This window comes from Anoplophora glabripennis, unplaced genomic scaffold (genome assembly GCF_000390285.2).
Source record: "Anoplophora glabripennis isolate ALB-LARVAE unplaced genomic scaffold, Agla_2.0 scaffold299, whole genome shotgun sequence".
NCBI lineage: Eukaryota > Metazoa > Arthropoda > Insecta > Coleoptera > Cerambycidae > Anoplophora > Anoplophora glabripennis.
In genome coordinates this window covers 625,728-640,727 of record NW_019417348.1, presented here as the reverse complement: position 1 = coordinate 640,727, position 15,000 = coordinate 625,728, and the positions used below count along the sequence as shown (strand labels likewise).

Below are 15,000 nucleotides of genomic sequence, written 5' to 3'. Positions count from 1 at the left end.
GAAATAGAATGTTTGAGGTTATAGTTTATATTCATGTAGGTTGTCACGTTTTGTGCATTAATAAATTTGTTTTGTTTTACATTAATGTAATAAGGGATTTATTGAATCAATCATCTAAACTGCCTTACTGTATTTTTATTCGTTTTTTTTTTATCCAAAATCAGTTTGCCTGGTAGAACTAAACGTGTGCGCCAAATTGCAAAAGAACTTAATATATGAATATGTGTAAATTGTGTAATGCGTCTTGTAGAAATAAAGGTTTTTTCAAAATTTCAAAAGCCAGACAATTACTGTGGATAGAATCAGTTCGAAAATTATGTAAGTTAGACTTTACTCTGACAAACACATCATTATTTTTGTGAAGACCATTTTGAGTTAAAATGTAAAAACAGTAATAAGAATAGTCTCAACAGAAGTGCTGTGCCCTGTGCCGACATTATTTTTAGGATCGACTACAAGTTCACCAATGGATTGTAATAATATCACCTCAGAATCCTCGGATAGTGTAGAATATTTAACAAAACAATTTGTTAACGTAACATTAGAGAAATTTCAGAGTACGAGCTGCCAAACTTCAATTTCAGATGATTTTTCACCTCCACCTTTTAAAAAACGAAATACACGTATTCAAAATTGTCATTTCCTATAAGGGCTACTGCGAGCACCAGTACCATTACTAAGATTACTGATAGCAAGTTGAATGAAGCGGAATCAAATACTGGTCATGTAAGTACCTTACTGATAGCTCATTTTGTCAAAGCCTCACATCTTTTCAGTCAAATTATAAACAAAGAACATTTTTAAAAACTTTGAATGTTAAGAGAAAATCTCAACTTTCAGATAAACATAAAAAAACGTATTATCTAGATCGTCAGCAGAAAATTCAGATTTTGAAATTAAAAAGGAAACTATTAAAATGTAAAAGTAATTTGTCTCATGTACATAGTATTACCTATTCTAATTTATGTACAAAATGAAGCCAACATCTTGATCCAGTAGTAGTAAAATTTATTGAGTCACAAATTAAAAATTGCGAAAAGAAATTACCTAGGTATCTATAATTCAGAAAATAAAGCACTTGCTTTAGCAATTTATAAATGTGGGCCAAGGTGCTACAGAAATTTTTTGTGCTGCCCTCTTCCATAAGGAAATATTTAGGCCAAATATCTTTAGATGTTGAAATAAATGAAAAGTTGTTACGTAAATTATCAGAACGTGTTAGTAAAATGATGACAAGAGATAAAGTTTGTTGTTTAGTATTTTATGAAATAGCTCTCCCTGTTGGTCTAAATTATGACACTTGTAAAGATCAAGTAATGGGATATGTCGATCTTGGGTCCCCGGGCAGACAAAATGAGGTAGCTAATCCTGCTCTAGTGTTTTTGGTGCAAGGTATCAGTAAACATTGGAAGCAGCCTATCGCGTGTTATTCAGAGATATAGAGTAGGGAGAAGGCTCATTGACTTCTGCTCATCCTATTTTCGAGGGAAACTACCAGTGCCGCCATTTTGAACATGAACTGTCTTTGTCTATAAACATGAATTTGTTTTGTTTTGATTTTTGAGGAGTGAGCAAGGTTATGTTTCGTGAATTATTTTTTAGTTACTATTTGTTTATATACGTATAATTTACGCCTGGAGCGGCAAATTGGCGCTGTAGACGTTTTTTAATATTCATTACATCGTTTCCACACTAAGGAAAACATTTATCCTTTATTGTTTTTGTTATGTCATGTGCTGTGAAGGGGTACTTTTTAACATAAGGCGTTTTAAACCAAAAGGAATTACATTTCATCGGTAAGAGTGGTTTTATGAATTTATTTCTTGAAACAACTGTTTAAATAATCTTGCAGCTTTCCGAGGGGTGATATGCAGGCCCGGATCCAGAGGGGGTGGCGATGTGGCGATTGCCACCCCAAAGCACAACATTCTTTAAAGATCTTTAATTTCTCCAAACGACAACAGGCAGTTAGTCGATATTAATGCAAGTAGAAGGATTCATTAATGTCAAGCTCCTCTGAAAAAGTGCCACATTTTTCATTAGTTTATTGCTATTTTGCAATGCAAATTTTAAAAATTTTGGTTCGCCAATATGCCTATCTTGTACAACATTCAATAATGAACAAAAAATCTTTAGTTACTTTTTTTCGTCCGAGGCTTCCTTTACGAATAATAAGCGATAATATCCGAAAAAACGGGCCATTTTTGAATTATTTCGCACTTTTCATTAATTTAAACAAACTTCCCATGGTTTTCAGCTTTCCGCAGGTCGATATTCCGAATGTACACATTTTCCCGGTTCNAACAACAACAACAACAACAACAACAACAACAACAACAACAACAACAACAACAACAACAACAACAACAACAACAACAACAACAACAACAACAACAACAACAACAACAACAACAACAACAACAACAACAACAACAACAACAACAACAACAACAACAACAACAACAACAACAACAACAACAACAACAACAACAACAACAACAACAACAACAACAACAACAACAACAACAACAACAACAACAACAACAACAACAACAACAACAACAACAACAACAACAACAACAACAACAACAACAACAACAACAACAACAACAACAACAACAACAACAACAACAACAACAACAACAACAACAACAACAACAACAACAACAACAACAACAACAACAACAACAACAACAACAACAACAACAACAACAACAACAACAACAACAACAACAACAACAACAACAACAACAACAACAACAACAACAACAACAACAACAACAACAACAACAACAACAACAACAACAACAACAACAACAACAACAACAACAACAACAACAACAACAACAACAACAACAACAACAACAACAACAACAACAACAACAACAACAACAACAACAACAACAACAACAACAACAACAACAACAACAACAACAACAACAACAACAACAACAACAACAACAACAACAACAACAACAACAACAACAACAACAATAATAATAATAATAATAATAATAATTATGATAAAGTGCTTTGCGCCACCCCCAAATCCAGTCTCTGGATCCGGGCCTGGTGATATGTTTACAAAATGGGTAGAAAGTCTGAGACTTGATCACGAATTTAAATGGTCAGAGAAATAAAAAAAGATTTTCTGAATGCTGAAAGTCAAATTCGCCTAAAGCCTGATGCGGTTCCAAATTTAGAAGTCTATTTAACTAATAAAGCCGACGCTCCATCCACAATTTCAGTTGAAACATTACATACCATACAAAATAATGCTCCATTTAATTCATCGATGTCATTAGATGACACGGCAGAGCGTTCTAAGCTTAACCAGAACCATTGGTAATTTTATCTTTTGTTAATACTAATTTTTTAAAATAAATATTATTTTCACTGGCAGTGTAAATTATTATTTTGGTGAATTGTCATCTAGTCAAGATACTTCTACAAGTACTGATAGCAGCACAAGGAGAAAACATATAAAGTTTTTTCAATCCGAACATAGTTATAGGTACATCTTAGAGCGAGTTATACACGTTACATGTATTTTGTCTCCAACCCCAATCAATAACTGTATTGCTTAGCTTACATGTTACATTATTTCAGTATATCACCTGATAAAATTAAAAAAAATATATTCAGAATTACCGCAATAAGACGACTTTTAGTATTCACTGAAAATAAATTGCCACATGAAAAGGACTTCATGATTGTATTTGTTGCTTCTGTGATACAACAATTTTATAATTGTGCAGGAGAACTATGTTCTCTAGTTTAATAGAGCACAGTGTTATCACTCGCATGAAACTCATTTATTAATTCTAACGAAAAATGTTGTTTTTGCATATATGCGAATAAGATTGTTTAATTTAGGCAAACAATATACTAAAAAAATTCAGGGATATCTAATACGAAAACAACTAAGTTAATATTATTTATTAATCAATAAATAAAATATGTAAAATCATTATTATTTGTTTATACTAGTTTATCTTTATATTTCAAAATAGAATTTTTTTAAGATATTTACCAATTTCTGAAAAAACCTATTAAAATAAAAAATGTTGCTCATATAATTTGAATCTTTATTTTTGGTATTGCATTTTAAATTTGCCTCTCCCTGTTCCTATTTAAATTTCCCTAAAATTTACTCGTGTTGGCAACCATGATGTTCAAAATGGCGACTATTGTTATTAGACACAAAAGACGTTATATAAAAACAAAAGACTTAAATATGTTGCTAATTGAAATAATTTCAGCATTGCATTCTTGTGGACTAAAAATAATTTGTACAGTTTGTGATCAAGGTTTCACTAACAGATCAGATATCAGACAGTCATCAGATAAATCCACTTTTAATGTTAATGGTGAGGAAATTATTCCCTTTTTTGACGTTCCTCATTTGCTTAAAAATACAAGAAATGCTTTATATAACAATAATAATAAATTTTCACAGAATAAAACAGCAAAATTCAGCCACATAGTAGTGTTATGAAATTGATAAATCTAGACGATTCCAAGGTTTACGAAAGATCCATGACCATTATTTCGAATTCGAAATAATTTTTGGCAAGTAACTGCAATATTATTTTACATAAGGGCAGGTAAATAATTCTTTAATAAAATTTCTTTTAAATTTGCAGTTTTTAATGGTTTCTTTAAAAATAATAATAACAAGAGTCTCCATGTACATTTTTTTGATTTAAAGTATTTCATAAGTAGTAGGTCATGAAACCGCTGTCAATGGTTCACCTTAATTTTAATTATCAACAAACCATTAACAACTGTTTTGTGATGTATTACTTATGAAATACTTTTTATTCATTAGTGTATTTTATGTCCGTTTGCATCGTTTAGAATTTAAGCCAAGTTCAACTGAACTTGGTTTAATTTTAAAACTAGGTTTTAATAATCAGCATTTGCACCACTTACTGCCGATTGTAGATTAAATTAAACTGGGCTTTAGGAATACTGTTTAGGGATTTTATTATGCTGCTAACTTATGTCCAGTTATGTTCGGAAAAAAATATGTCAAAGTCAAATTCTCAAACCAAAATTTTAATATGAGTACCATCAATGACACCTAACACTATAGGAAATGATGCAATTTTATAGAACTCATGTTGCACACTAACTATTTCTTCTGGGCTTGGCATTTTTATGTATCTCTGATAAAGCCGAGCTATTGCAATTGATACTCGTACAATCATTCTGGACACTGTTGATACGTTCATCCCTAAAAAGTCTGCAATAGCAGACAAATGACCAGCACAAGCATAGAACCAATTATTGGATAGGATATACACTATTATTCCCAGAAATACAAAATCATGTTAAGAATAAAAGCTTTTTATAACTCCAAAATTCTGATTGCCCGTTGCATCGTGTTCATGCCGACGTGTTCGTAAAACTTACATATCACTTGGATATTCCAACTCCTCTTCAATTAAAGTTAGCAGATGTAACGTGCTCTTTTGTCAACCTAAATCTGCGGAAAAAAGTCATATTGTCTAGATTATGAAATAGATCATTTCTAATATATCTAAGATATCCAGTCTATAATTTCGTGAATATCAAAATCATCCAATACATCAAAGTCAGAATCTGAATCCATTTCAAAGTTCTCAATGATGTCTTAACACCACTCACTCAGGGCCGGTTTATCAATGCTCAGTTAAAGTTCTTAACTACAAGTCAAATTTTAACTGTTAGTCAAATCGTTTATCATGTTCTAGTTATACAGTAACATTCAGCTAAAGGGTCTGTTAATATAACTGAATGGTGCAACTGGTTGTTTGCATACATAGCCGTTGGTCAAAAAGTGTGCGCACGCGTGGCGTAGAAACTACAAGCTCTAATCTCAAATGTCAGTGTTGTCCACATAGCTGTCATTCATACGTTTATTCATTAATTTTATTAATTTGATTACACGAAAGGAATAAATACTCTTTTTTCAGTATTTTCTTTATTGCCTCATACTTTGTTTTAAGCTGTTTTGCAGTTCTGGCCTATAAATTCAAATTGTTTATATATTTTATAATTAAATTGTAACATTTTACTTACAGGTCCTGTAGTAGACGAATTATATTTAATTTCAATTTTACGCCATGCATGTTCCTTCTCCCGCCAAGTAATTGCGTCCGTCTTTTTGCACTCAATTACATTTTTGTATAAATTAGCTAATTTAATTAGTAATGCCCTGTCAGCATCACCAAAATTAGCAATTCTTTTAGCCTTATTTTCCATTATAAATACTATGTAGGTACCTACCTACTGTCACTGTCTTTCTATTTAATTATTTAAAAAATGAGGTTAGGATTATTAAACATAACAAATCCATCCAAACAATAGTGCCAACATTGCCTTGACTAACAGTTGGCTGACAAGACTTTCCAACTAGACAGATAAACGGATATTCTAATTTGACCAACAGCTAAGCTTAACTCACGGCCACTTAACAGGCAAATTAAACAGAGCATTGATAAACCGGCCCTCATTCACAGCTTAAAAAAATTATAACTAGCAGCTAAGTACTGTCAATAGTGTCAATTTATATTTTCTCATTAATCCAAGTTTAAGCGGTCAAATTTGAGGGTTTAAATTAATTCTAGTTTAATACATAGATTTGAAACGGTGCAAACAAAATGTTATATTTTAATCCAAGTTCAGACTTAATCCTAGATTAAACACTACGGTGCAAACGGGCATTATTATTTTAAATTTGCCGCTATTATGGAGCAGCGACATCTATTAGACAGTAGAATTAGAAGTTACTCTAATTGTGTTTTCCTCTGCAGTTTCCTTAATTATTTTGTGGTCTGTGGCTTCCGAGTGTGTCGTTTGCCACAGTAACTACAGATGGCGTACTGTGCCGCTGCTGCCAACAGAAGATACATAATAAAACCCTCTTATTTAGTTACTCAGATGCCTATAGATAGTCCAACCAAATCACACTTGGAGAAAAAAATATTGTTACCTGAACTTTTATAAGTGGAAATGGTAAAAGGGCTTATAATAAATCTAAAAAAATAAATGCATGAGTCGGGGCGGCGGAGGGTTGACTTGGGGGGTTGAAAAGTTATGAAAAATTGTATCATTGGCATTTCTGGCGAAAGTTGACGTCAAACAAAAAAGTAACAAAAGTTGTAGATCATGCAAAAATCTACAATTTTTGTAGAGGTCACTTTGTAACATAACCTCGACATTTCCGAACAAAATGCGAAAAACTGTTTATCTACGACTATTTAATAATAGACGCATTATAATTGTGATAGTAAGTACATAATGTAACTCATATTACACACCCGTGGAATATGAGTTTCATATTCCACAGGTGTGGAATATGAATTTTTATACGTATCCCTTATAGCTTCTGACCGCGCTACAAAATAGAATCGAGCTTGCTTGAATTATTGTTACTATGGTAACTAATGTAATTGATTTGACAACACTTCGCAAAATAAAACATTTTTGACTTTTGCAGTAATTTTGCAGTTTAATTCTGACAGTGAAAATGAAATTCGATGCACCCCTCCTGAAATTCGTGAAGCCGCGAAATTAGCATCATTGGAATTACTTCCAGAGAAATCACGAAAAAATTACACAATTGTATATAACAGCTTTATGGACTGGCGACTAAAAATTGGCACAAATTCGTTTTCCGAAGACACTTTGTTGGTATATTTCAAGGAATTGACAAAAAAATGTAAATCGTCTACATTGTGGAGCCATTATTCCATGCTTAAGAGCACACTTAACCTTAAACATAATATGAATCTTACGCAAAAGTTCGAGTTTATTAAAAAGGCAGTCAGAAGGCTACCAACCCAAGAAATCAAAGGCATTTACTGGAGATGAAATATACAAATTTATAACTGAAACACCGGATACTAAGTCGTAGATAAAGTATAGTATTTGCCTCGCGTATAATGGCTATATTACACTCGCCTACGGCTCGTGTAATATAGCCTACATTATACGCTCGTTAAATAATATACTATTTTTTTCTGATTTTTCGTTTTTTATTTCTTATTTCTACATAAATAATTTTATTTTAACGAAACTTGGTGAAAGTATCTTTCTGTGTCTTAAATAACAACAAATTTTTTTAGATAAAAAAATCAAAAAGTTTCTGATAGGTATTCATTTTTTTCGACCTGAAACACTTTTTTTTCAAAGAAAAATTCTACTTATAAAAATCATCGCACAGAGTTCTGCCGATGATAATTTTTTTCGTTTTGACAATATACTTTTTGGTGAAATAAAAAAATTTGTAGTCACAGTTTATAAACATGCTCAAAAATGCAAAAAAAAATAAAAAATGACTTGTAACAATGAATTTTTCAGTTATTGTTGATAATTTGTTAAAATTAAAAAATATTCAAAAACTGATTACACCATTCAATTCTATGGAAAAGAAATAAAAAAAAACAGTCTCATTGTTTGACTCAAAACTTTATTTTTGTAGAGTATTGCTACAAACATATAAGTCGAATTACAAATGCACAAATGATAAATTATCTCTGGATGATTGGAGATTTCAGCAATACAAATAGGCCAGTCATTATAGCTTTTTTCGGGAAAAAAATACTATTAGAAGTTTCTCTGCGGAATATTGTTTAGAAACGTGTTATAAACAAAATATCAGAAAATCAACTCGACCTAGTTGGGAAACTTTGTTAAAACAATGGTCAAAATTATGGAAAAGTGGTTTTTTGACTCGCGTAAAAAAACTGTTATTCATAGAGAAAAAAGGTTTATACAAAAAAGGTAGGTATTAAATAAATCTGTAAAATAAGACAAGTCCGATTAAATTCCGATAATTTGTTTATGCGCAAGAGCTCAAAAATGGTCGAAATTGTCCGCTTTTTTCAATTGCTAATAATAATTAATACAATTTTCATCGCAGACACTTGTAATTCAGGATTTTTGAGGCTTTTTGCACCCTTAATAAGTGGTAAAAATTTCATCCCGAAAGCTTAATTGGTTTGGCGTTGGCGGGATTTGTTATCTAAGAAGATGCTATTTTCAATTCATTTTTCCCAAGCTCACAGGCGTTGTAGGGTTTTGATCATTAGTTGTTTTTGTACATAAATAGTTGTATTGACATATGCATTTACTGACAATTTAATTTTTCAAATTTAATTTGCTTAAAAATGATTGAAAAAATGTTAATATTTATTAAATTGTTAAGCGCGCATGCTCCGCTTCGTTCTCCCCACTCGTTCGCTAGACCAAGTAATAGAACGCGTCGACGCTATCTTCTTTTTCGCAATTAAATAGTTGAATTCACCTTAATGTTAATGTAGGACATGAAAATATAGCTCTTAATGTATACTCTCTCCAAATTTCGGCTCTTAATATTAATAATTAAGGTCACTGCGATTAAATAAAAAAAAATATCTCGGCTTCTAATCAACTTACAACAACGATTTTTTTTTTTAAATTCGAAGAAAACTAAAGTATAGAGGTTACTATTTTATTTTATAATAATTACCTATCTTAACAATTTAATAAATATTAACATTTTTTTGAAGTCATTTTTAAACTAATTAAATTTGAAAAACTAAATTCTCAGTAAATGCATATGTCAATACAACTATTTAGGTACAAAAACAACTAATGATCGAAACCCTAAAACGCCTGTGAGTTTGGGAAAAATGAATTGAAAATAGCATCTTCTTAGATAACAAATTCCGCCAACGCCAAACCAATGAAGCTTTCGGGCTGAAATTTTTACCACTTAATAAGGGTGTAAAAAGCCTAAAAAATCCTGAATTAAAAGTGTCTGCGATGAAAATTGCATTAATTATTAGCAATTAAAAAAACGGCAATTTTCGATCATTTTTGAGCTCTTGTGCATAAACAAATTATCGGAATTTGATCGGACTTTTCTCATTTTATAGGCTTATTTAATACCTACCTTTTTTGTATAAACTTTTTTTCGCTATTAATAATAGTTTTTTTTTACGTGAGTCAAAGAACACTTTTCCATAACATTGACCACTGTTAAAACAAAGTTTCCCAACTAGCCTCGAGTAGATTTTTTGATATTTTATTTATAACAGGTTTCCGAACAATATTCCGCAGAAAAACTTCTAATAGTATTTTTTTCCCGAAACAAGCTCTTTCATGTCTATAATGACTGGGCTAAAAGTATTAACTGTAAAGTCTACTTTTTTTTTCTCTATCCAATGGTGTCAACATTTTTGCAATCCGACGTTTCGTCTTCAAGGGGCCATCATCAGATTAATTTTTTTAAATATGTCGCTGCTATTTTTATGACAAAATCTAGTCATTTTTAATTCTGAATTAGATGATATTACTATTGTAATCGCTTAAAAAGGTTTTTAGCTATTATTTAAAATTTTTCCTGAGCACGGCCCTGAACGCTTTCAAAATACCGATTGGAGGAGAGACAGAGAAGAGAATAAAAGTCAATACAGCACAAAATATCCAACAATTTTTTTAATCAATAATTTAAAAAGTTGTACCTAATAAAAAAATAATACGAATTTATGAAATATTTTATTATTTCTAATTAGTAGGTATTGCTAATAGTAGTAAAAAAAATTGTTGGATATTTTGTGCGGTATTGACTTTTATACTGTTACGACTTCATCCAATAGATATTTTGAAAGCGTTCAGAGCCGTACTCAGGAAAACTTTAAATGATAGCTAAAACAAGCAGTAATATCCTCTAATTCAGAATTAAAAATGACTAGATTTTCTCATAAAAATAGCAGCGACGTATTTAAAAAAATTAACCCGATGATAGCCTCTCGAAGACGAAACGTCGGATTGCAAAAATGTTGACGCCATTGTATAGAGCAAAAAAAGTGGCATTGTAAATACGTAATTTATTTTAAAATTCGTTTTTAAATAAAGCCAGAAAAAAATTAAACCATTTTGCAAAATTTAGGGTTTTTCCGGATATCTCCGGAACTACCCGGAATTTTAAAACTTTACACTGTATATCTATGAATTCATCAAAATTTAAAAAAAATAAGTACACTAATCCATCCTACGGAAAAAAATTATTATTTATTTTATTTATATTCAGTATTCGACTTATGTTTATAGCAATACTGTACAAAAATTAAGTTTTGGGTCAAACAATGAGACAGATTTTTTCGTATTTTTTTCCGTACAATTAAATGGCGTAATCAGTTTTTGATTTTTTTTTAAATTTAAACAAATTATCAAGAATTACTGAAAAATTCATTGCTGCAAGTCATTTTTAATTTTTTTGCATTTTTGAGCATGTTTTTGGACTGTGTTTGCAGATTTTTTTATTTCACCAAAAGGTATATGTCAAAACGAAAAAAATGATCACCGGTGGGACTCTGTACGATGATTTTTTTAAGTAGAATTTTTCTTTGAAGAAAAAGTGTTTCAGCCCAAAAAAAATAAATATCTCGGAAACTTCTTAATTTTTTTATCTAAAAAAAATTGTGGTTATTTAAGACACAGAAAGGTATTATTTCACCAAGTTTCGTCAAAATTAAATTATTTTTGCAGAAATGAGAAATAAAAAACGAAAAATTAGAAAAAAAACCTGTTGCATTGTTCTCGGAAATTTTGAGGTTATCTTAAAAAGTGACCTCTACAAAAGATGTAGATTTTTGCATGATCTACAACTTTTGTATTGGATACTTTTTAGTTTGACGTCAACTTTCGCCAGAAATCCCAATGATACAATTTTTCATAACTTTTCAACCCTCCAAATCAACCCTCCGCCCCCTTGCTCACGCATTTATTTTTTTTTTAGTTTATTATATGCCCCTTTACAATTTCCACTTATAAAAGTCCAGGTAACAATTTTCTTTTTTCCCTCTAAATGAGTTATTTCGATCGGTCTAAGAGCGAAATATATTAGTATAATTAATAACCTGCACTATTTTTTTGCTCATCCTCGTTTTTTCTCCAAGCGAAGAGGGCAGCTGTTCATTCTCGAACCATTTGAAAATAAATTTGTCCTTCTTCTCTTCCCAGCCGAAATCAGTCGAATATAATTCTGATGAGATCTGAAGATGAGCGTGTGCCCAAATATTTGCAATGTACGTTGTCCGCAGCAAATGTTGATGCAGTTCAATTTTATGTTATGTATACATAAGTATTTAAATGTGAATATTTATTTATTAAAACTCTTTAAATTGAAAAACTCGTGAAATCGTTTATTGTAAATAAATATTCTAAAAAAGTTGTATATTTTTATATAATTACTAGTAAGACTTGAAAAATGAAAAAATTACCTCCTACCGCAAAAGCTGAAATTTGGTAATACAATAGCTAACTTAATAATTTAAATGAAAAAAATGCTCAGATTTATATTTAGTGATTGAAAAGTGGTCAGCTGATAAAGTTAAAGATGCAATGCGCCCGCGCGCAAGCGATGTGCTGCTCCTTCAACTCGTCAGCTGAGTACTTATACACTGCAAAAACTTCAGCGTATAACTGATTAAGATGACTATTACTTTACCAAATTTCAGCTTTTTCGGTATCAGTTTACCTAGCGCATATTTTTAACTTGTTTAGGTGAAAAGCTGAGGCGTAATTCCCTACTCTAAAGTCAGGTGATTGCGTTTTTTCTTTTGTTTATAACATAATTAACTTTTCGACAGTCTCAACTTTTGCGGTATTAGTTTTTTTATTTTATTATTTTACATGTGTGGGAGGCTGCTGCAGTTACATCCCCCGGAAATACGCGAGCTGGAGGTCGATTCACTTACTACTGATACCAAATGAAGCGTAGGAAAAACTTCCAGCTTTTGCCAAATAATGCTAACTCATAACGGTCGCTGGCTTCCGGGCTAATACGACAAAATACCATTATTTTTCGTTGTACTATTTGCTCCCGAAGCCCCATAGATTAAAACTGAGAATGTTACTCAAGGAAATTTCCCAAAATATTATTATATTGTACAATTATTTACCAATATTTCTTCCCAATCAAAGATTTCATTTCCAGAATTGTTGAACTGTTTTTTAATATTACCTTATTTATTCTTGTTCATCATATTTCTGTTTCACGTTTCACCCAATAATAGCACTTTATCATCTGTAGGGACTATGAAAAATATTGGAGATTGGGGTCATGAATATATTCGTCAGCTAGAAAAGGAAATAATACAACAGTGGTCATTTACTTGTGATACCAATATAAAAATGTTAATGCCGCTTATTAATGATATTATAAATTTCAACTGCAATCATCACGCTGAAATACAAGCCTGTGATCTTTTAATGGAAATAGATCTGCTTCATATGCTGTCTCAATATATGGCAAAAAATACTTACCAAAGAATGTGCATGTACTTAAGTTCTTGCTCTAAATATGTGGATGAAATGGAGAGGACTAAAATAATGAAATTAACTTGTGAACAATATTTAAAATTTCACGAGTATTCTAGATCTCTCATTGCAGCTATTCAAATGAATGATAATGAAATGGTTAATAAAATATTTTCTATATGTAAAGATAGGTAAGTAAAATTTTAAAATGATTTATATATTCATAAAAGTACAGGAAATTTCATTGAAAAATACAGGAAATTCATTGAAAAAAGTTATGAATGAAGTTCTAAATGGTATAATAATATTCTGGCATTCAAAAATTGCCCCTCAATATTGGTTTTTAGTTTTTATTTTATGTTTGTGAATGAGAATTAGTTAACCGTAGTAAAATATCTGCATTAAATAGGCGCCAAGTGAGTTGCCTTATTACCAAAACAAAATATGCTTTGTTAAAAAGAGCTCACTTAGAGTAAGTGGAACGTTTTACTAAAATTTTTGTTACCTCAACCGAGACTTATCTACACTGAACAAATGACTTGTTTCCTTTTAGATCGACATTTTACTGCCCTAAGTAATTCAGCCCATAAGTAAGTGAGCTACCTACTTCTAATACTTCTAGTCAATTATACAATGTCTTATGCAGGGTGTTAAATAAGCATATACTCTAACTTTAAGGGGTGATTGAGTAATTTTAATTCAAAAGGATTATATAAAAATAAGTTGGCAAATCCATAATTTTCGACATATTGTGTTGTGAAAGGACCCCGTAGGATCCTGATGGGAAATAGATTCTGGTAGAAGATACTTGATGATCAAAAGTCTCAATGACCGTTAAGTCCCAAAAATTCGTCCTTTCAAGAAACAGCTTTTCAAAGATGGGCTTTAAGTACGTTTGGTTATAACGCAATGCTAGTGTATGAATATAAGGATGTACACAGTCACACACTCACTAACACTCACATCACTCACATACGCACATATACAGGGTGGGCCACCAGTAACGCCTCGGTTGCTAGGGAATGGCAAATGTTATAAAAACCTGTTTAGGCGGGTATGTGTAGGTTGATTAAGGCTACATTTTAAAAATATTTTAAAATTTACAGGTTGTCCAGGAAAAGAGTACCATATCAAAGTTATATATTTTTAAATGGAACACCCTGTATTTTACTGCATTTTTGAAATCACCATAAAAAATAGGTGAACTAGCCGGTGGCGGTGAGTGACGTCACAGGAGCATACTCCAGATTATATATTTTTTATTCGGTTCGTCTCGGGCGCCAGTTTCCCTATATTTTACGTGGGGGAAACTCCACATAAACCTTACTCTCGGTTTAGAGTAAGTACTCGGGTAGTAGTCCAGTCATTATACAGGGTGTCTCATAATTAGCTGCCAACCCTGAACAGGCCGATTCTATGATCAAAACTAAATAAAAAAGTTTATATGAACATGGGTCCGGAAATGCTTCCTAAGGGCACAGGGACATGGAAATAATTTTTTTGTAATATCTCTCAATCGCGTTGTGATAAATGAATGAAATTTGGTATACACAGCTAAATTTTGATGAGCAATTTGATGGACTAATCCATTTATTTCCACAAGGTCCATTGGGGTGGGTACGGGGGGGCCCTTGGTACTTTGCGTGTGTAACTTTTTCATCTTTGACTTTTTAACAAATTGGACAGCAAATTCCGTTTTCCCGA

General features: G+C 31.5%; 1 protein-coding gene across 1 annotated transcript; it reads left to right on the top strand.

Moving 5' to 3' along the window:
* Nucleotides 1-13,074: 13,074 nt before the first annotated feature.
* On the top strand, nucleotides 13,075-13,916 carry LOC108908445 (26S proteasome non-ATPase regulatory subunit 2-like). Its single transcript, XM_018712482.1, has 2 exons — nucleotides 13,075-13,487; nucleotides 13,850-13,916. The coding sequence occupies exons 1-2, from the start codon at nucleotides 13,075-13,077 to the stop codon at nucleotides 13,872-13,874; spliced, it is 438 nt and encodes a 145-aa protein (XP_018567998.1). The 3' UTR covers nucleotides 13,875-13,916.
* Nucleotides 13,917-15,000: the final 1,084 nt, after the last annotated feature.